The sequence below is a fragment of the Lissotriton vulgaris genome, chromosome 2_2 (assembly GCF_964263255.1).
Source record: "Lissotriton vulgaris chromosome 2_2, aLisVul1.2, whole genome shotgun sequence".
NCBI lineage: Eukaryota > Metazoa > Chordata > Amphibia > Caudata > Salamandridae > Lissotriton > Lissotriton vulgaris.
In genome coordinates, this window is record NC_141688.1 from 143,762,581 (window position 1) to 143,783,726 (window position 21,146).

The 21,146-nt window shown below is 42.7% G+C and overlaps 1 protein-coding gene across 1 annotated transcript in view; it reads right to left on the reverse strand.

The window, feature by feature from the left end:
* Positions 1 to 21,146, reverse strand: part of METTL15 (methyltransferase 15, mitochondrial 12S rRNA N4-cytidine) — a 757,304-nt gene that overhangs the window by 200,018 nt on the left and 536,140 nt on the right. Inside the window, exon 4 of the mRNA XM_086959475.1 lies at positions 3,484 to 3,675. Coding sequence (XP_086815601.1) covers positions 3,484 to 3,675 — 192 coding nt within the window. The remainder of the gene's footprint in view (positions 1 to 3,483; positions 3,676 to 21,146) is intronic.

Below are 21,146 nucleotides of genomic sequence, written 5' to 3' on the forward strand. Positions count from 1 at the left end.
CCACATTGCTTTTTTGCAAGAACACCACTGTAATGATGTTGAATCTCTCAAACTCAAAAGTCAATGGGTGAGTCAGGTTGTCTTCTCCTCAGCTGTCAACCGTAAGGGTGATGTTGCCATCATCTGTCATAAATCTTTAAATTTGCTAATTGCATTTACTGAAAATGATGTGAGTGGACAATGGGTAATACCTAATGCTATCGTTCATAATAAACAGGTCACCTTCTTCAGAATCTATGGACCAGTTAAGTTTGATCCGAACTTTAGGCATACTATTAAATTAAAATTATCCTCCATCGATAACCATCATTTTATTGTTGCTGGGGACTTCAATTATTGGATGGATCCCTTTCTGATAGAAAGGAAGATTGTAAATTCAAACAGATAAATCACACAAAGCGTGAAAAACTAGTAACCTGATAAACAGCAGTTTACATACTTTCAACTGTTCATCATACCATGTCATGCATGGATTACATTTTGATCTCAAAACCTTTACTTTCCACACTCCAAGCTTCTAAGATTGGCTCCATTTTCATTTCTTATCATGCCCCTGTTTCAGTCTCTTTTGATTAATCCCTAGTTACTCCCAAATATGCTAGAAGGAAATTCAATAATTCCTTACTATCTGATCCAACTTATATTTCAGACACTACACTCTTTATAAAATATTTTTTTCAACTTAACAAACCAATTGATACCTCTGTTCACAATAACTGGGATGCCTTTAAAGACTTTTTTAGAGCCTTTACCATTGCCTATACTACCAGAAAGAAAAGAAATTAAATTCCCAATACCTTTCCACTCTCACACATATCAAAACTCTTGAACATGCTTTTTATACCTCTAAATCCCCTGATCACCTTCCGGACCTCATCAAGGCTAAATAGGACTTAAATAAATTAGCTACATCTGATGCGTGTAATCTACTCAAAATACAATCTAAATACCATGGGGGTCAGAACAAAGCAGGAAGAATGTTGGCCAACTATTTAAAAGTCAAATCGGAAAGTAAACCATTAGACCTATTCTTAACGACTGCACTAACACTTTACTACATTCTGACTCAGATATTGTCAATTTGTTCAAAACATACTATCACTCACTATACCCGGAAGACACGCATCCCCCTGAAAACAATACTCAAATGTTCTTTGATGGTCTTCCTCCCCCTCGTTCTATACCTGATGTTATGGCTCTCTTGGAAAGAAATATAATACTTCAGGAGATTTTAGATGCAATTGAATCTCTTAAGAGAGCTTAGGCCCCTGCCCTGATGGTTTTTCTATTGAACTTATCTCTTCCTTTTTATCTATTTGTGCTCCACACTTACATGAGCTATTCACTTCCTTTTTTATTACACTCCAGACCTGAAGGTTCCTTTCTTGATGCTCTCATTGTAATTATCCCCAAACCTAATAAAGATCACACCATATGTCAAAATTACTGTCCAATCCAATTAATCAATTATGACTGCAAAAATTTGCTAAAATCCTCGCCTCTATACTAGAAAATATTATACCCTTGCTGGTGAAAGCTGATCAATCTGGCTTTGTTTAGGGCAGGCATTCCTCAGGCAATGTTAGAATGTTCTCTAATATCTGTGCTATGGCAAAACAATGTCCTGATCCTTTAACTGCATTATTCCGTGATGCTGAAAAAGCTTTTGACCGTATGAATTGGCAGTTTATGTTCAAACCTCTTCAATGGTTTGGTTTCGGTTCCAACATTTTTCTTGCTCCTCAACTATTGTATTCAGTACCCCATGCATGTGTTTCTGTTAGCAGTTATTTATCCTCTTATTTTTATTTACATAGGGGTACCAGACAAGGATGTCCCATTTCTCCCCTTGTCTTGAACGCATTTGTTGTAAGCCGCTGATAACTGGCTTCCAACAGAACTCTCATGAAATTAAGTTATCCACTCATGCTGACAATATTTTGATTTACATTTCAAACCCCTTAACCCCCCTGCCTTCTTTTCTACAGGAATTTTGACCTATATTCTAAAGTATCTTGCTATAAACTGAATTTTTGTAAAACTGAGATGTTACCCTTAGATTCCTTATACTATCAATTCATGTTTGCTGATACCAACTTTAAATAGTGTAGTTCTATAATTAAATACTTAAGAGTCTGGTTCTCCTCTACCATCTCTCAAACTCTCTCCCACAATTTTAATACTTTAAAAATCAAGATTCAAAACGTATTTTGACGTGGTTCCCCCTTTATTTATCCTAGTGGGGTAGACTGGAAACCATCAAAATGATGATTGTACTACTCATTTTATTCTTACTCTCTAAGCTACCCTTTAAAATCCCCAATTACTATTTGAATCAAATCAACTCCCATTGTACTAAATTTCTCTGGAACAACAAACCTGCTCTTATTGCTCTATCTAAATTAATCACACCAAAAAACTAAGGGGTGCACAATTACTTAATTTTAAATTATATCACACTGCTTTTTTCATTAGACAAATTCACGGATTGAACAAACAATACCATGATGAATCGATACTTAGTTGGATTAATTTTAAACGTTCTTTATTACATAAAGTCTCTTTCTATGATACTTGTTTAATGTCCAATTGCACTTTTATTTCCAAGCACCCAATATTAAAATACTCCCAACACCTGATACACTCACTTTTCACAGATGGCTCCAATTTTCTTGCTTCCTCTATTTGCTATAATAAATGTATTACGTTTCGCTATAAATCTTTCTACTTCCAACATTGGAAGGAGAAGAATATTATATGATTATCCACCAACTTATCTCACATAATTTTGTTATACCTTTTAGTACACTATAAGACCATTATGATTTAACCTCCAATTGCTTATCCCAATCTCCCAATTATCACAGGAACTTCAATCATTTCTAATAACTAAATATTTTCCTCCTGATGTTACTCCATTTATTCCCTTGACTCCTTTATATAATATTCCTCTCGAGTCTAACCCGAAAGCTTCTCTTATAATAAACTTTTATCTACCCCTAATTCTGAAAAACCAAAAACATCAGTTGAATTAGTCTGGGAACTAGATCTCTTGATGTCCCTTTCTATGAACAAATGGGACAAACTATGGCGCAAAGTTTTTACTACCTCTAGAGCTGCTAATATTACTCAATCATTATTTTTCCTATATAATAGAGCAATTCGGACACCCATATTTATACACACAATCAACCCATCTTCATCTCCTCTTTGTTTGCCATGTCTTTCCTCTAATGGCACATTACCTCATTTGTTATACTATTGCCCTAAAGCTTTCAAGTTCCTTTATATAAGGTTGTACCTTATACATTGTATTTTTTAGCATGTTATTTCTATTCCTTGTGTAAGATGTACTCTTGGTACTTTTTATTTTACTCAATAAAAATTATTTAAATCTAATTATGGACACAGAACAGGCAATTAAAATTAAATTAGCTTTGAGGATATATAGATTACGAAAAGAAAGGATTAATCTGTATTCACCTGTTGCCATCCATTCTCATGTCCAGCGGCCCATCTTGTCGAAGGGAGAATCCTCGCTCAGGGGTGTCAAACTGCATGGAAGAACAGCCTGCGTCCAGAAGTACACCATCCAATGACCCCGGCTTCACTCCAGCTGAAGTTAGCAAAGACTCCGCCTCACTAAATCTGCCCAACAAGGAATTAATCTGTCCCCTAAAACAGAAGCATTAAAAGAGAGAGTGAATATCAGCATTTACTCTTGAGCAATTGCCAGGATCAATCTGTCATGAAACTCTAAAGCCGAGAATCATCTGTTACAGGTCGAATGCAGTCTTATTCCCCTGGGGAGTGCCTTCACTAAAGTGTGAAACCACGTTTTTTTAAGAAGTACATACTTAGGCGGTTATATAGATGCCTGCTCCATCTGAAAACGTTGCTTTTTAGAGAATGAATGCATTGTTTTAAGTCGAAAGCTAATATCACCTTGGAAAACATGAAAAAATAGTCTTAAAAGTATTACACTGGTAGATTGCGGTGTTGCTCCAACTTTCTAAAGCCTGCAAAAATATCTCGATATATAAAAAACATAAATCTTATTCTTAACAATAATACTAATACCATTCATGCTACCTATACTAATACAAATGATTGCTATTTTTGAATATTGGAACCTTTAAATTGAGATGGGGAAGGATACATAAGTGGTTTGATGCACTACATAATCTGAAATGGCGTTTCCTCCACTGCAAGATGCGCAAGCACCATTTTAAATAAGCAGAAGCCTCTTAGAATTGGCACCCAATTAGTGCCCCTCCCCCCCTTGAGTGTGTCATTTTGGAGGTGATTTGAAAAGCCTTAAACCCTTACAGCAGGGAGGGTAGGCGAGACACATGGGCCTTTTTCAGACAGCCCAGTCCCACCTGCAGCAGCAGTTTGAACCACTGCACCACACTTTACTGTTACACTGTTCCGCATTGGAGAGAGGGCATTTGTCAATGTAATGAAGCATGTGGTCCAATAGGTGAGACTGAAATGGTGTGGTCAGATCTGGAGCCAGGTATTACTATTAAGCTTTTAACAGGCTTTTACAAAAAGCCATAATGACAAATTCTATATATTGTGGCTTTCCTGGCAGGATTCTATTTTTTAAGACCTGCAGGTGTTAGTGGTAAATACATTATAGAATTTTAAGTATTCTATTTATATTGGATATTGATACCAAGAGTTCTAGTTTTTTGGTAAGTCCTAATTTTTGTTACCAGGAATTATACACTTTCTAAAATACTACAACAGAATGTATAATATATTTTTACTTTATATTCACAGTTATGATGGCTACCCTTGTGGGAAGCCCCAATCTAGACTGCTAACAGTCTGTTCCCAGTATGAAAGACTCCCACTTGGAGACTCTGTGTTTTCCATTAAGAGGGCATGTGTCAGTCAATTGAAGGGTAGTACTTTATGAAGCCTGAAGTCTTGTCTGGTGAACAGAAAGATGAAACTGTAGTGAGGAAAGTAAATGAAAATGAAATCAATGGAGTTCTCTACTACTATGGGGTGTCTAGGTCCCTACCTATAGACTAATTGGCTCCACCACTGCTCTGGGGACCATGATTTCAGAGCTGAACTCTGGAAAGGAGGGAGATGCTGTACTCCACTATGCGATGCTAAAGAAAACAGTCCTCAGGCGGAGAAACGATCTTTATTTTTGGGGATTTGAGCAGGGACCCTGCCAGATTAAAAGGAGTTTATGATGGGCCAGTCCATATCTTTGCAGGTCATCGCTGTCAGGGTCTACTTTTCCGAGATTAGAGGTCCTAGATTGGGGTAGGTGATTTTAGAACTGGCACTGCTCATCAAGCGAGTACTTTTGTTTGGGTCTGCTCTCTAGCCATGCCACAACGCCATCTGGATATAGGAAATGATGAAAACATAGCATTTTCCTGAAGTCTCGCAAAATGTGTGGAGTTGTATAATTCTTGGACTAGCAATGATTAATGCCACTGTTGATACTTTTCCCCCCATTCTAAGGTTAAGGTTAAGAGCTTGGTGCTCCAGATCTCATTGACCTTCACGGATATTGACATTTTAAAGAGGTGGGAAAGTTGCATTGCACGGAACCAAATTATATTGCTTATGTTGACGTGAGTTCATTGAGCTTTGATCTGTCTCTGTATGGTTCTATGCATTTTTATTAAAAAGAAGGTACAAAAAACTGCTGTCCTGGCGATGCTTGATATTGATGAAGGCAATGCTCTAGGTTGACATACCCGAGTGCCAATTGGCACCCCTGAAGAGTATAATACATGTAACGGCCCACCTTATAAAAAGGTCTTCTAAAATATACCCACTCTCAACAAACTCCTTTGTCTTCCACTGTCAATACTCATTACTTTTTGAGCATTCTATAATGTTTACAAAGTATACCTGATAACCAAAATTAGGACCTCCGTGGGAATAGGCAAAACCTCCAAAAGCAGCATTAGCAGGCTGAAACACACTAAATACAAGAAGAAGAATAGATGCAAGACATTTTATTGCAATCAAGAATATGGAACTCTATCCTAATCAAAATCCACAAGGCTCCATTGCTTCTACCGGAAAGAGTTGAAGGCATCCCTCTTCATTTAACAGTTCATCACTGTATAAATTACATGTCACCAGTCCCCCTTGAAATGGCTTGCTGTCTTCTTCCACGTACCTCTTTCAGACTAGCAATATGCATCCTTGCTCTTCCTTTCTCCCTCAAATACTTTGTTCCACTGTTATTTATTCATAATGTTCTCTCACCCTTTTTAAAGTACCCTGCTGTAAATCTTTCTGCGCCCTTCTATGCGCTCAGTAGACCACTCTCTCTTTTTCTTACACTCCACTTTTTTTGTCTCTTCATTGTAGTTGTGTTCTCTGAGTCATACATTGCATACTGCAACCAGGCGGTAATAGGCATAGACTCATGTCAGGTGGAAATTCTTGCCAGGGGAGCTACTTCACAACATCATGGGTGGGTCCTGATTTGCATTATGGCAACCCCATAGAAGCCATGCCTTATCTCCTCAAAAATGGCTTCTTATAACAATTCTCTACTATGGGGCAAGCACTCTGAGGACACATAACAACCACATTTAGGCCAGCTATTTGCTGCTCTATATGTTTGCTGTGCATACAGTGGCATTGGCGGGTCTCCACAGGCCTGCAGATTAGCATCTGATAATCTATCCACCCTCAGAGGGATTTATTAGCATTCCCTTCGGAAGACACGAGATGGCTCCCCCCTATTAAGGAGCTTTAAAGGAGCACCTTGCAGAAACAAGTGATCAGGAGGAAACAACACTCTTCTGCCCTTCTGCTGCCCACCTGAATAGAAAATTATCTCTTTGGTTAATTCTGCCATCCATTTTGCCTAAATATTTAACCTTAGTGGATGAAAAAAATAATATAGGCATTTGTCTGTAAATAGCAACCCAAATGTTTGCCATAAACTGGGTGTTTAGAATATGAATTTTCTATACTTATATTGAATGACATTAATTGATTGAAATCTTTCCAATTGGACATGTGCAATTCTCAGCACCTAGAAAGCAACTAAAAGCTGGCATACAGTTGTAGAGTTTTGGGTAGGCCGACATTGTTTTTGTTACCTTGTGTCTCTAACAAGTCACAGGTATCGATCAGTTCCCACTTAGTACGATTCACTAGATTATGTTCCCTGACATTACCTACCCAAATCATTATGCATTGTTCAATATAGTCTAGTTTGTGTCACTGTATAATAAAATGTTTAAATAAAGATCAAACATTGCAGACCTTAATAATCACCACTAATTCTGCTGCTTCCTAGAGAGACATTACATAGTTCGACAGCTAAACTTTTAATATGGAAGGAGGCTAAGTAATATTAATCTAAGTGAATACAGAAAGTATAACTTATCTTTTACTAAGTAACAATGTGTTATACCAGGCATCATTGGAGTGAGTCTCCCTACCATTTTATTTACTGATTGCCTCCTCTGTTTTGATATGTTTTTGCTGGTTATATGCTTTGGGCACTGTGCCACTGCTATTCAGTGCAAGTGCTCCCTATGTTAAATTGATGTACTAATTAGTGATTCCATGATTACGTTATTTGATTTACTTGTCAGACTCTAGTACAGTGCACCATGTGTGCCCATGGCTTGTAAATCAAATGCTTCTGGTGGTCCTGCAGCACCGGTTTTGCCACCCACAGAAGCAGCTTGGAAAGTTTGTCTCAGGCCTGCCATTGCAAGGCATGTATGCAGTCTGTGACTGCCATGTCGACTTGGCAAGTGCACCCACTTGCCAGTCCCTAAACCTTCCCTTTTATTCATATCAGACACCCCTATGGTAGGCCCAAGGGCAGTGTGCATTGTAAGTATAAGAGTCAGAGTCAAATACACTTTATTCGATTAATTTAAAATCATAAAAGTATGCTATACATCCAATTCTGATCACAAGAATAAAAGAATTTATATAAAAAGAAAACAAAAACTTTAAAAACAAGAAATCATTATGTACAAATCTTCAATAGTAATCAAGATGACTGTACAATAGTTTTATACAACTACATCATATTTACACTCACTATAGATTTCTTCAGGGTTTTCAGGGAATTTACACAGGTTATACTAATAGGTTTGCTAAGTGGTCTATTTACAGTTATATTTACAGATCTATATTACAAACAATTTACAGCACTACCCTGACAGGACATACAGACTTTTTCAGGGAACTAAATCAAGTAATCAGATCCCATACTATCAGGGTGGAGGCGGTCGGAGTCTTTTTTGTCTAGACCGAATAGACATAGTAAGGAAATTGGCTACCCCATACATTACCAAGGGTGTTTCCATTAGCTGTAGGAACAGAAAAGCCGGTTTAATTTGTACAAACCCTAGTTCTTTCAATATAGGCTTGATAAACTTCTCTCTAGCATTTTTAAAGAAAGGGCAAAAAAAGAGAAAATGCAAAGAATCCTGATCAGAGAAGTCATCACACCTGCAGGGAACGTTCTCATAGGGCCTACACCACTTACTGTATTCACCCAACAGAAAGTGAGCCTGATTGAAGCGAAATTTCGTGAGGAGCCACCGGTGGAAGGGTTTAATTACTATCGACAGATATGGTTCGATAGCTACAGATGTAATTGTTAAAAAATGGGACCTTACAGTTGGCTTCATTATTTCGCATGACTCTCTTTCAGCTTCCCTTTTCTTTATATATTGGGACTTTACCCAACTAATGTCCTCTTTCTTTAGACCTTCTGGGTTGGTATATAGGTCAGGGCGGCCCAGGTATCCTGCTGTTTTTTTAATATATGAAAGCCACTCAATCTCCGCCACTCGGTCCCGCCCCATGCAATCTCTGATAATCTTATGATTTAGTGTTAAGTTGGGGTTGAGCCATGTTTTGATCCATGCCATTGTAAGTATAAGGTAGAGCATGCCCTGGTGTGTGTAGCATGTCCTAATAGTGAATTACAACCACTTTCGTTTTTCACTATTGCAAGGCTACCTGCTCTCCATAGGCTAGAATGGGCAGTTAGATTATTACAACTTCTAATCCTAACTGACTCAGGGAACATGGTAGAAATTTGAGTTTAGTGTGCCTGAACTCAGAATGATAAAATACATCTTTTAGTAAAGTTGGTTTTACCATTTTGTATTTGAAAATACCACTTTTAGAAAGTAGGTATTTTCTTGCCTAACTGTCCAAGTCTGCCTCTGCTAGGTTGTGTATTCCTCCTTGTCTAGAGTTTTGAGTGACAGGGCTGGGGGATTCCAGGAGACAGGCTGGGTAGCCCAATGGTGAATAGAGAGATCTGCATCTATATGGGAGGGATGAGTTGTACCTGGGACCTGAATAGGGCTGGGTCTTCCCTCTACAAAGCTGGCTCCACCTCCTGTGGTGTGAATGATGTCTCTACCCTGCACTGTGAAAGGAAAGGAGGAATCTTGTCAACAAAGTGCTCCAGAGCTGTGCCTTCCCTCCCCTGTGCTGGCTCCACCTCCTGTGGGTCGGCTGATGTCTCGCCCTGCACTGTGAAAGGAAGGAAGGAGTCATGTAAACAAAGTGCTCAGGAACTGGTTTGGACTAGGTAGAGGCCTCTCTGCCATCAGAGAACAAAGGATGTTGGGGTATAAATACTGGGACCGAGTCCCAATAACTTTAGATCACTTCTGGGAACAAGAAACCTTTTGCCAAGGAGAAGAACCAAGGAAGCTGCAGGAGTTTGGACTGCCTGTCTGCCCGTGTGCTGTTTGCTGTGTTGGCATGCAGTGGTTTCTTCATTGCCAAGGAAAGGAGAAGGAACTTTTTAAGGACTTTCATCATCTTACAGAGTATTCTCCATGGGCTTGAACTTGTGCTTGCCTCCTGCTGAAGTCTCAGGGACAAAAGACTTCATCTCCAACTCCCCTCACAGTTTCCTTGCTGGGAATTCTGTTTGCCAAAAACCTGCGTGTGGCTGGGAGCTGGAAGCGCAACGCATCGAGAAGAAGCGTGACGCCGCCGCAGCTCAAATCGTCGCATCGCTGGAGAAGAGTGCAGCCGCCGCATCTTGCAGGAAGTGTTTCTTCGTCAAAGCTGCCTGCTGTCGCATCACCGGAGAAGCGTGACGCCATCAAGAGAGTCGTCATCGCATCACCGGAGGAGAGTGTTGCAGTGCCTGTCGCGGCTCCAAAGTACAGAGTAGTTGCGAGGCTGCCAGGGCATCCACGCATCGTCATCGCATCGTCACATCAAGTGCGCCATCTACTCCAGGATCATCGCATCGTGGCTCCATCTTGCGCATCGCAACCGGACCGCAAGCCAAGAATCTACGCATCAACCACGCAAACGTAAGGCTCACGACGCATCCCCTACTCTGTGCAAGCATTGGGGCACGATGCATCATTTCCCCCGGATCATAGAACCAACGCATCTCTCCTTTTGCGAGCCTTTCGTTCATTTTGCGTTACGCATCCAGGTACTTTGAGAACTTTGTTGCATTTATCATCAACTTGAACTAAGTAACTTTTATCATCTTTAAGTCAATCTTAAATACAGTATTGTGGATTTTTGTCGTTTGTGGTCTTGTGTTAAGTCTATATAAAGAATAATTATTTTGATCAAACCTGTGTTGTGTCCATCTGTAGTGTTTTACTGTATTACTGTGTATATTCACAAATGCTTAACACACTGCCTCTGAGATAAGCCTGTCTGCTCGTGCCAAGCTACCAAGGGGGTGAGCAGGGGTTATTTAGGAGTGTAATCCCCTTATCCTGACTTAGAAGCAAGGGTCCCTATTTGGACGAAGGTGAATACCATTGCCAACTAGAGAACCCCAGATCTAAGACAATGCTATAAACTACTGATATAATGGCGTCAAAAAGGGCACTCAAATAGGAACAGTCCAGCTCGAACTACCTCGCCAGGTCCTCCTTGTGGCAAAAAACGACAGACTGGGATGCAGCCTGAGCTATTGCCAGCGGCTGATATTACTTCAAGCATTCCATCCATGGCCTCTTTGTTGTTGCAGTTGAAGCCCTAAATGTGATGTGTATGCCCAACATGGGCCTCATTCTGCTTACTGGAACTAAGCTATATCTGACTGATGAGCCCTAATCAGGGAAAAACCGGTCTTGGGTTGCTTGTGTTCCAGAACAAGGAGGACCTGGCCTGGCAATTCGGGCGGGGATGCGCAGGGTCAAGTCTGAGTTGCATATGCCTGGGTCCAAACTAGAGGGGAGGGTGGTGAAAAACAATGCACTAGGATATAACCCTTGCGATTGATTCCCAGTGGCTGAGATTAAATCAAACCTTGTTGCTGCAGTAGATACTACTTCCAGCGGACATCATTGCACTCTCATTCCCTCACGTAGGTAATTTTGACTTCAAGTTATTCATTTCAGAGAGTAATATTCATGACCTGATGAATGAAAGAGTTTTTTACATTCTGTGGCTATGGGTGAATGTGTTAGTACATATGGCCCATAGTGATTTCCTTTGTGAGCAACCCACATCAGCCAGGTTGGGCCCCTTGCACACCACTCACTACAGTCCTTCTAATTAAAAGTTTGACCAGTGAGGATAGGATTTTTAGTATTTGCAGGCACAAAAATGACCCTTGATCAACATATCTCTTAGGTGCGGCTGTTACTGATGATAAACGGCTTACAAATCGCTTTCTTTATCATTCACGTCTAGCAACATTTATATCGTTAGCCACTGTGATCAGACTAGTATTACTTTCACTACAGGTGACCTATTCTTTTACAACAATAATGTATTACCTGCCACTGATGCCACCTAGAGGGAGCAACTTCTACCTCCGGTGTATCCTTTGGTATTCCTGCATTGGGTCAAAAAAGCAGAGGTGGGGCCAAAGAAAAAAGGAAAGCAAAGGACTATGGCTTACAGACTGCTGAGCATCAAATTCGAGACTGCTGAGGAGCTATGGGTGAGGCTTCAGGCCCACCTTGTAATGGATAAGTAAAGCTGCAAGACTTCCGGTTCACCAGACTGGCGACAAGATGCCTCTTAGAGGGATACATTATGTTCCATCATATTCTACAACCTTGGTCAAATATATTAAGAAAAACATAGACGTTCTCTCCTCCAAAATGTGAAACATGAATGCATTAATTGTATCGTTGCAATTCAGCCTCAGATAAAGCTGCTCTTAGTAAACAGTAAAATACAGTATTTAATGTAGCTGTTCACAAGAAATGGCTAATTAAATATTCTAGAACCACCATATGACTGAAACGACCCATACATCAATTTTAATTATTTGTAAACTGCTAATATATGCCTACACCACTTGCTTATTTCTGCATCGAGGAAGAGGCTTTAATTGGTCGACAGCAGCCATGAAATTTTAACACTGCTTCTGAAAACAAAAATGCCAAAGGGTATTGCTTCACTAACGGGTTGCAGCAGAATAAATAGATGTTCTGACGTCAGAACTTTGTTACACTCCAATAACTGGCTCACTTGGGGATTCAGGTACAGCAAGTTACATGTCAGTTTTAAATAAAGTTATAAAAATAGAATGCATGGTGAACCATACTGTCGCTATGCAACCTGACACTATATGATTTATGTCCAATAAAACATTAACAAATAGTATCTGTGGCCCAGCGTGCCCTGCTCCTTGTGTTCTAGACAGAAAAAATGAGATGTCGGCTTTCACTGCACAGTTCTTTGGATGTAACCAACCAAAAGTATACACTTTTAAACAATTACATTTTAAAAGTTTATAATGTCTGAAAAAAGTACAATTTCTTCTTCTTTATATATATATAAAGAAAAATGTCTCATTATGTCTGACAAAAGTATAATTTCTTTTATACATATATGTATGTATATACTGTACTTTTGTGAAAAATTATAAACTTTTAAAATGTGATTTGTTTAAAAGTGTTTAATTATTTTGGTTGGTTACATCCTACAAACGGCAGTAAAAAAAAAAATATATATATATATATATATATATATATATATATATATATATATATATATATATATATATATATATATATATATATATATATATATATATATATATATATATATATATAACCCCTGAAAACCCTGGACGGCAGCATATTTAGTGGCAAACAAAATTCAAAACTGAAATAGCTGATTGTGTTTAGTGTTTCTAACATATTACAGGTAGAGGGCTTGTGGAGTAGGCCTTCTATTCGAATTTGAGTCGCCATACTTAAAGTTGCATGATCATATTTGTGTGTACTCCTCCCATCTCTTGACAAAGTGTAAGCTATGCTAGAAAATCAATACTCTTGCATCAAAGAGGCTGTAGTCAGAAAAAAAGAAAGTTTAAAGAAAATACAAAAATATTTTCTTATACAAAACATGCTCAACTATAAGAAGTTCTAAAATTACAGGAAGTGATCCATCAAATATCTGCCTATTGATACAGACGCAAGCCGATTGGGGCACTGCAGGGCCTCATGTTCTAAGATGTTGGCAGTCGCAAAGTCTGTAATTCACATAATCATTGGGTTTGTGACAGCAAAATACTTCTAATTGTGCCTCTGGTCCCCATAAGATGTGCCGGGCCAGGCTGACGTGGAGTTTTGTGCACAGGTCAGTGCACCCGCTACTGCCTCTATTACCGGCATCTCTAGTATCTCTGGCACTTCGGCAGCCACGTCACGCTTACGGTGAGTGCAGCTGGCGGTAGTTGACAGCCTCAGAGCACAGGCAAGATTCGGGTGCGGTCTGCAGCCGCCTTGGGGGAGCCCCACTCACCAAAAAAGACTGTAAGACAACCGTAGCCATATAAAAAGATGGGTGAAGGGCAGTGAAAACCCCAACACAACTACCAACCACTGACCATCATATGAAAGCTTTACTAAGGTAGCAAATTGGATTGTTTCCGGGTCTCCTCTGGGCCCGGTGCCTCCCAAAATGTGGAAGGAATTTGAAGATGAACTCTTCCCTCCTCTCCACCTAATCTGTAAGCAATCTCTGATGACTGGAACTGTCCCTGCTCATTGGAAACGAGCGTTAGTCTCCCCCTTGCTAAAAAAACCCTCCCTAGATCCTGATTGTGCCAAAAACTACAGGCCCATCTCACTGCTGCCGTTCCCTGCCAAGATAGTGGAGCGGGTGGTCAGTAACACTCTCTCTAACCACCTGGAACATCATCTACTACTTGACGGCGACCAATTTGGTTTCCGGCCTGCTCACGGAACCGAAACAGCCCTCATCACCGCGATGGACGAACTTCAAAGGCGTGCAGACAGAAGACAGGCATCATTTTTGATACTGCTCGATATGTCTGCCGCCTTTGACACGGTGAATCATAAGATCTTACTGAGGCGGCTGTGGGAGGCTGGAGTGAGGGATACGGCACTGCAATGGTTTCACTCTTTTTTGCAGGACAGGCAGCAGGCAATATCTCTGCCACCTTTCCAATCAGCCTTTTCCCCGGTAACGCATGGAGTCCCCCAGGGCTCTGCTATCAGCCCTATACTTTTTAATGTTTACCTCAGGCCGCTTATTCTTCTTATCAAAAGTTTCGGCATCAAAACCATCAATTACGCCGACGACACGCAGATGATCCTCTCCTTGGAAGGAGAGGAATCTATTTCTGTAGAGGTTCTACATAACTGCCTGCGGGACACATCTAGGTGGCTGAAGGTTAACTCACTTCAGTTCAATGCAGGGAAAACTGAGGTGCTCTTTAGTGCTGGGTCGAGGATCCCCCGACCGTTTCCTAACAACTTCTGGCCCCCTGAAATAGTGTCCACTGTACAGCCAGCTAACTCCGTCCGCAACCTAGGGGTCATGCTTGACCACAGGCTTAGCATGGAGACCCATGTTCAAAAAACATCGGCATGCTGCTTTGCCATTCTACGCTCTTTAAGGAAAGTCCTACCCCTCCTTCTCACCCAGGCCCGCGCCCAAGTGGTTAGATGTACCATCCTGAGCAGGTTGGACTACTGCAATGCCCTCCTGCTCGGGTCACCTGAGTTCCTGCTGGATAGGCTCCAGAGGGTCCAATCTGCGGCTGCGAAATTGGCCTTGGGGCTGCCGAGAAGATCTCATGGACCTTCTGCCTTGGCAAAATTGCATTATTATTATTATTATTATTGCATTTATTGAGCGCACAGCTACCCGGAGGTTTCCCGGCGCTTGCCTTGGGAACCCGTCCTGGCTTTTCCCTGTGAGATAGCCCCTACAGGGCATCCCCAAGGTGAAAGCCAGGCATCCCGCCGCAGGGGGCCGTTGTGGAGATTAAGCAAGCTTAATGCCCAGAGTTGCAGAGTGAGAACCCATGATTAGACCAGGCACTGAAGCGAGAATTATCGAGTCCGTGGACATTTGAGCTCAAGACCCTGCCGCGTCGGGAATCGAACCCTGGTCCCGGATCTGACCTCAGCTTCCGGGTCTGCCTGCTCTACACCGTGAGCCACACTTCTCCACATTGGCTCCCGCTTTATACAGAGGGCCTTAAACTGGATCCTCTGTCTGTTTTCAGGGCCCTCCATGGTTCCGGCCCAGCCTCTCTACAATCTGAGTTTGTGTGGTATGCTCCTACCAGACATCTTCGCTCCTCGGATGCCAAATTGGTTGTCATCCCCAGATTTAGGTAAGCTAGAGCCGGAGGTAGATCCTTCGAGGTGGCGGCCGCTAAACTGTGGAACACCCTCCCCACCGTGATCAGGCACATTAATGAACTTCTACCGTTCAGAAAAAAAGTTAAAATCTGGCTCTTCCCTGGTTAGCCTTTCCCCCCCTCTGGTCCACCCCTCGCCCTTCCTCAGACTCTGTCAGCGCCAGGATGCCTGCAATGGTGACAGCCGCGCTTTATAAATTCTTAAAATAAATATATAAATAAATCATCCACCATTATCAACAACCAATTAACCAGCAACTAACTACCAATTAACCATTAACAACTAATTAAACTTCAACTCTCATCAACATATTAGTGGGCTTTCCGGCATCCCAGCGATTTGGGGCACTTGGGAGCCACTGGTGGGGTCGTGTCGAAGCCGTGGACCAGGCTAATGTTGAGGTAATTAAATCAATGAAACAACTAAACAGCACCACTAATCAACCCCAGCCCCTCCCTCCACCTGTGGGGGGCAGACCGGTGTGGCGGAGGCCTGGGAGGGGCTTGCAGTCGAGGGGATACCAACAGCAGTGGCGGCTAGACTGCAAGTTGATGCGCTCTGAAGGCTGCAGCCACTCTCAGGGCTCCACGGGAAGGAGAAACTGTGGGGCAGATCGAGGTCGGATAAAGCGGCTTGGCAGCTAACCAAATCAACGAAAAAAACATCGCACTGAAGAAGCAGCGAGTTACGCTGTAATGTCTGAATCCTGAACATCTACTTAAGGTAGCAAGACCAAGTCAAAGTAAAATTCCTTCTCTGGCCCACGGATCAGCAATTTTCAAGGCAGAGGGGCCCACTCCATCACCAACAGAGTCAATCACCTGCTGAACCTTACTTACCCATTTTGGCCACCCATCGCACTGTCTTGTGGGCGGTCCTGCAGTGGTCACCTGCTCTAAAGCCCTCAATACCTCAGGCGCATCATGAGGTCAGGTAAAGAAAGGTGGTCAGCCACCTCTGTGATCAGCAAAAGGGAAGGGAAGGGTAAAATGCTGAGCGAGTCTATCAAGGGCCAGGCAAAGTTAGGAGTCCAAGACACACCGGACCATATGATCCTGGTAGAGATAGATGTTGTGTTGCCAGCAAAAATAACAAGCACCGGCTACCAACCGAAAAAAAGTTTTCATTTGTGAAGGATGCAGGGGTAGTACTGAATTCCAGCAACAAAGAACTCAGGGGTCTCCCCTACCCTCTGCATCCAGAAATTAAAACTCAAACAGATGCAACACCCGCGACCAAAACTACGGCAAACATCAAGAAACAAAACATGGAACAAAACGAGGACAAAAACAAGGAAGCACGAGACGCAGAAGGCAAATATGGATATACAGCTCATGATGGTGAAAGGTACGAACAGCCAATGGCCGACATAAAAATGCACGCACAAATAGGGAATGTGGCAGCAAGCACACCGGCATCAAGCATGGGCTGTGAAGGCGCCACATCCTTTTATATGCCAGGGGCCCAAGGGCACTGCTCGAGCCAAAAATTACAATCCTCTCCAACTTGCACTCAAAGTCTTATTCATCTCTGGAACCAAATCCTAACATGCTGCCAATAACAATGCCAACAACATTCATAACGAGAACCACAAACAGATCAGTAAACGCTTCAAGTGACCGCTCAAAAGGTATTAGCTCTGCCATTCCAGCCCGAGCACAAAATAATACCAAGAGATACAAGAACTGGGTTTGAAAGAGGAATGGAGAGTAAATAATGCCAGGGTTCTGGCGCCAGACACAACTGAATTTCAGTCAGTAAATTCGCAAGACAAACCAGATTGAGGCATAGAGACAGCAGACACGGATTCAGGGGAAAGTATCAAAGCTGATACAAGCAACACATCTTATCTCACAACAGAAGAGTTCCCAGGATGAGGGCAACAAAACCCAGCAAGACAGGGAAACTGAGGAAACGCCAACAGAAACAAAAGAATTATGGTCATCACTGTTAAATACTGTGCAACTTTCAATAAAAGCAATGCAGTAGCATTCAGAAACAAGCATTTGCAATGCAATAGGTCTCGCAGCATTAAAGTTTGAGTTATTGGCATTGTGTATGACAATGCCAATAGCTATAACATTTGCAAATGTGACATCTATAGCATTTGTAATGCAATATGAGTTGTATTTACATGACTTAGATGTATTGATATTACAAATAACAATGGCTTTTCATTTTTTTAATACTTAAATAAAAGTTATTGTAATTGAGTTGGTGGAAGGGTGAAGTGGGTCGTGTCCCCGAGTGATGTGGTGGTGTCCCGAGTGATGTGGTGGTGTCCCAGAGTGATGTGGTGGTGTCCCCGAGTGATGTGGTGGTGTCCCCGAGTGATGCCCCCGAGTGATGTGGTGGTGTCCCCGAGTGACGAGTGGTGCCCCTGAGTGATGTGGTGGTGACCCAGAGTGGTGTGGTGGTGTCCCCGAGTGAAGTGGTGGTGTCCCCGAGTAATTACCACACCCTATAAATACTGAAAACCTCCGTTGTGGTTTTTATTGTCTGCTATGACTGCTACATTCAAGGGTGGCAGACTCCAAACAAAGGTCCTCAGTATAAGAGGCCTCTTAATTCCTAAGGGGCTGGTACCGGCTTCATTTGAATCACGTTTATAGGTCACCCAGAGTTTTGAGTTGCTAAAAAAGGAGCCAACAAGCCTGGTGAAAGTCCAACCAAAATGAGAATTTACCATGGAAAAGACAACCAGATTCACTGATTCCTGTGGGAATTCCTCATTTCTTAAGCTCTCATTATGAGTGGTCTGCTAAATGGCCTAGATTTTCGACCCGACCCCCCTCCCCACCCCAGCTGAAGTTCTCCCTCAAGAGTTAGAAAAAAGCATGTATAGGCAGCTCTGTGGTGTTACCGATACCTGGGCTAGGCATACAGGCAGTGGTGGGGATAAACAAGCCCATTACAAGTTGGATCCTGAAAGTCCACCAAGAAATGAAGAATTACCAGGAAATGGGTAACTCTGGGTTTGATCTCTCTTGTAGTTCCTCATTTAGCAGAGGTGTTTGGGTCCTCCAGCGGAGGCGGTAACTTGAGGCAATTGCTTCTTATTCAAGCCTCAAAAGAATTTTGGGGACCTTCGTTTTTCTTTTAATTACCAATGAAGCACTGGAACAGTCCTACAACATCTTTAGTCACCACTTTTTGTTTGCATTTTTAAAAACGTGTTAAGTATGGGAAAATTAAAACCACACATGTCAAAATGCAATCAGATGCCAAGTGGTCCCATTTCATTTGTAGCCCCTTAAGATTAAGACAGCCCTGGCTTCTAGGCATTTGCATTTTTGCATTCTTCAGCTTGCAAGTCTAACTTTGCATACTATCGTGCAGCTTTACACATTTCAGCATGAAATGGCCGCTGGCCAAAAAGTCAGGGCTTCTTTGAGCCTGCCAGACATGAAATCCTGCGATATGACAACCAACTAAGAGGTTGCACAACATAAATTAGAAATACGTAGGAGAATGTGACATTGTGATAAATTCACAGCTGGCACGGAGGACTTCACCCCCTGTTCCCCAGAAGGGAAATGCATTGGCTCCTTTCTGCATGTAGCAGCAAGTATTCTGCTTGGAAGACGCAGCACTGAACGTGATACCACTTCCGCTTCCCACATTACGCTTTACGCGCGCACGCTGACAGCGGCTTCTAAGAAGTTACACAGGTGCAGCCACCCACCCACAGATTGCGAAGGCCGACGTCACGGACATATCTTTAACTGGATGGAACGCACTCCTCCGGGAGCACGCACCAAGTGACATACGGGCCGCACCTACCTGACGGACCAGGCGGCCACGCCTTACACTTGAATCCGCTGATGATGAAATTTGTACTCTGACTGTTTTGTGCCGTCTTTTATGGTGTGCTCTGTGGTGACGCGCCCGGCTAGAAACAATCGGAAATATAATACTTCTAGTCTTGGCGCGTGGACTCTAAAACTGTAGACACACCTTTATTTACACGCAATAGAGGACACCTTGTCAGCAGAATAAATAAACACATTCAAGTCATAAGATTTTATTGCGCAAGCCATTGTTTTAGCGGGAGTTTCTCAATGTATAAAAGACTCGATGCTGCCTTATGTAGCGCTGGTGAGACAGACCCACCCTGCAGCCAAGCCTCGTTTTCTCCAATTACATTATCTCTGCTTCCTATCTGATTGTATTTTTAGATCTCTAGCGAGACCCACACACGCATGTCGCTACGAGACCTAAAAATACAATCAGATAGATACAAACACCTACCAAACAGAAAACCTCTCCGTACACCCCGGAATCCCGCCGAGGCCGCCCCGGAAGTCAGGCACAGTCGCCTGTGACGGGGGCGGGGCCACGTCCAGACCGGAAGAGGAGGCAGGCGGAGGCAGGCGAAGTCAATGTGTCTCGCGGCCCGGGGCTCCTGTGAGCGGTGTGGAGCCCCGGGGCCACGCTAGCAGGAGGTTGGGCGCCGCGTGCTGAGAGAAGAGTCCCCGACATTGGCCAGGTAAGTTCCAAAAGGCTGGGGGGCTTGGTGCACTTGTGTGTGTGTGTGTGTGCGTGTATGCTCGTGTGTGTATGTATGTGTGCGACGGTGACGGCGGGGGAGGGGGGGCCTCGGTGTACTTGTGTGTGTGCGCGCGTGTGTGTATGTGTCGGGGGGGGGTGTCTCTGTATGTATGTATGTGCGTGCGTGCATGGGCGCTTGTGTGTATATATGCGCATGCGTGTGTGGTGCTTGAGCTTCCCAGGAGACAGCGCCTGGCCACAGCGCGCGTTCCAGTTTCAAATCGGCTCCAAGGCGATGCGCGCGGCCGGGACTGTCTCCTGGGAAGCACAGTCGCTAACAATAGATCTCTAGCGAGACACAGCGCTGACGCGCTGTGTTTTCGCTACGAGACCTAAAAACAGTGGATAAAAGGGATATTTGAATGTCTCCATGCTGAAACTGGGGAAGGAGAAGGAACACGGGAGTGGAGAGGACATGGAGCAGCATCCATGGCTGCTGACTCGCGAGCTGGTGATCCCGGTACGAGTCTCTGCGGCGCTGCGCAACATTCTGTGATTCCATGCAAATCACCTAATCTCCCTGGGTGATAAATGGTTATATAAATATGCTGCAAGATTAAAAGGCAAAACTTTATGAAAATATAGTTCCACCAAAGCAGATTTTAACAGTATTTTGGCGGCGGGAAACTGATAAGAGAAGGGGACGAGGAACAAGCATGGGTAAATGCAGGAAAATCTGCTACAGCCAATAGAAATGGAGGAAAGGTAAGTGGCACGCACAGGAAAGAGAGGAGGTGGGATGTAAGTTTATATTAGAAACAATAGATTTCTCAAGAACAGCGTAAGAGCTATGCAGGTGAAGTCTAAAAATGGTAGTGCACCTCCATGTTTTGTGTCTACACTCCATTGAACTGTGGGGCATGTAGAGCCAGCTCAGATTTTTAAGAACACACAGAAAATGTAAAAGGGAAGAAGAAAAATATCCTTTGCGTTTTTACAGGCCTAGATTATACATGTCTGATGTGACGTTTGTTGTTAGTTTGTTAT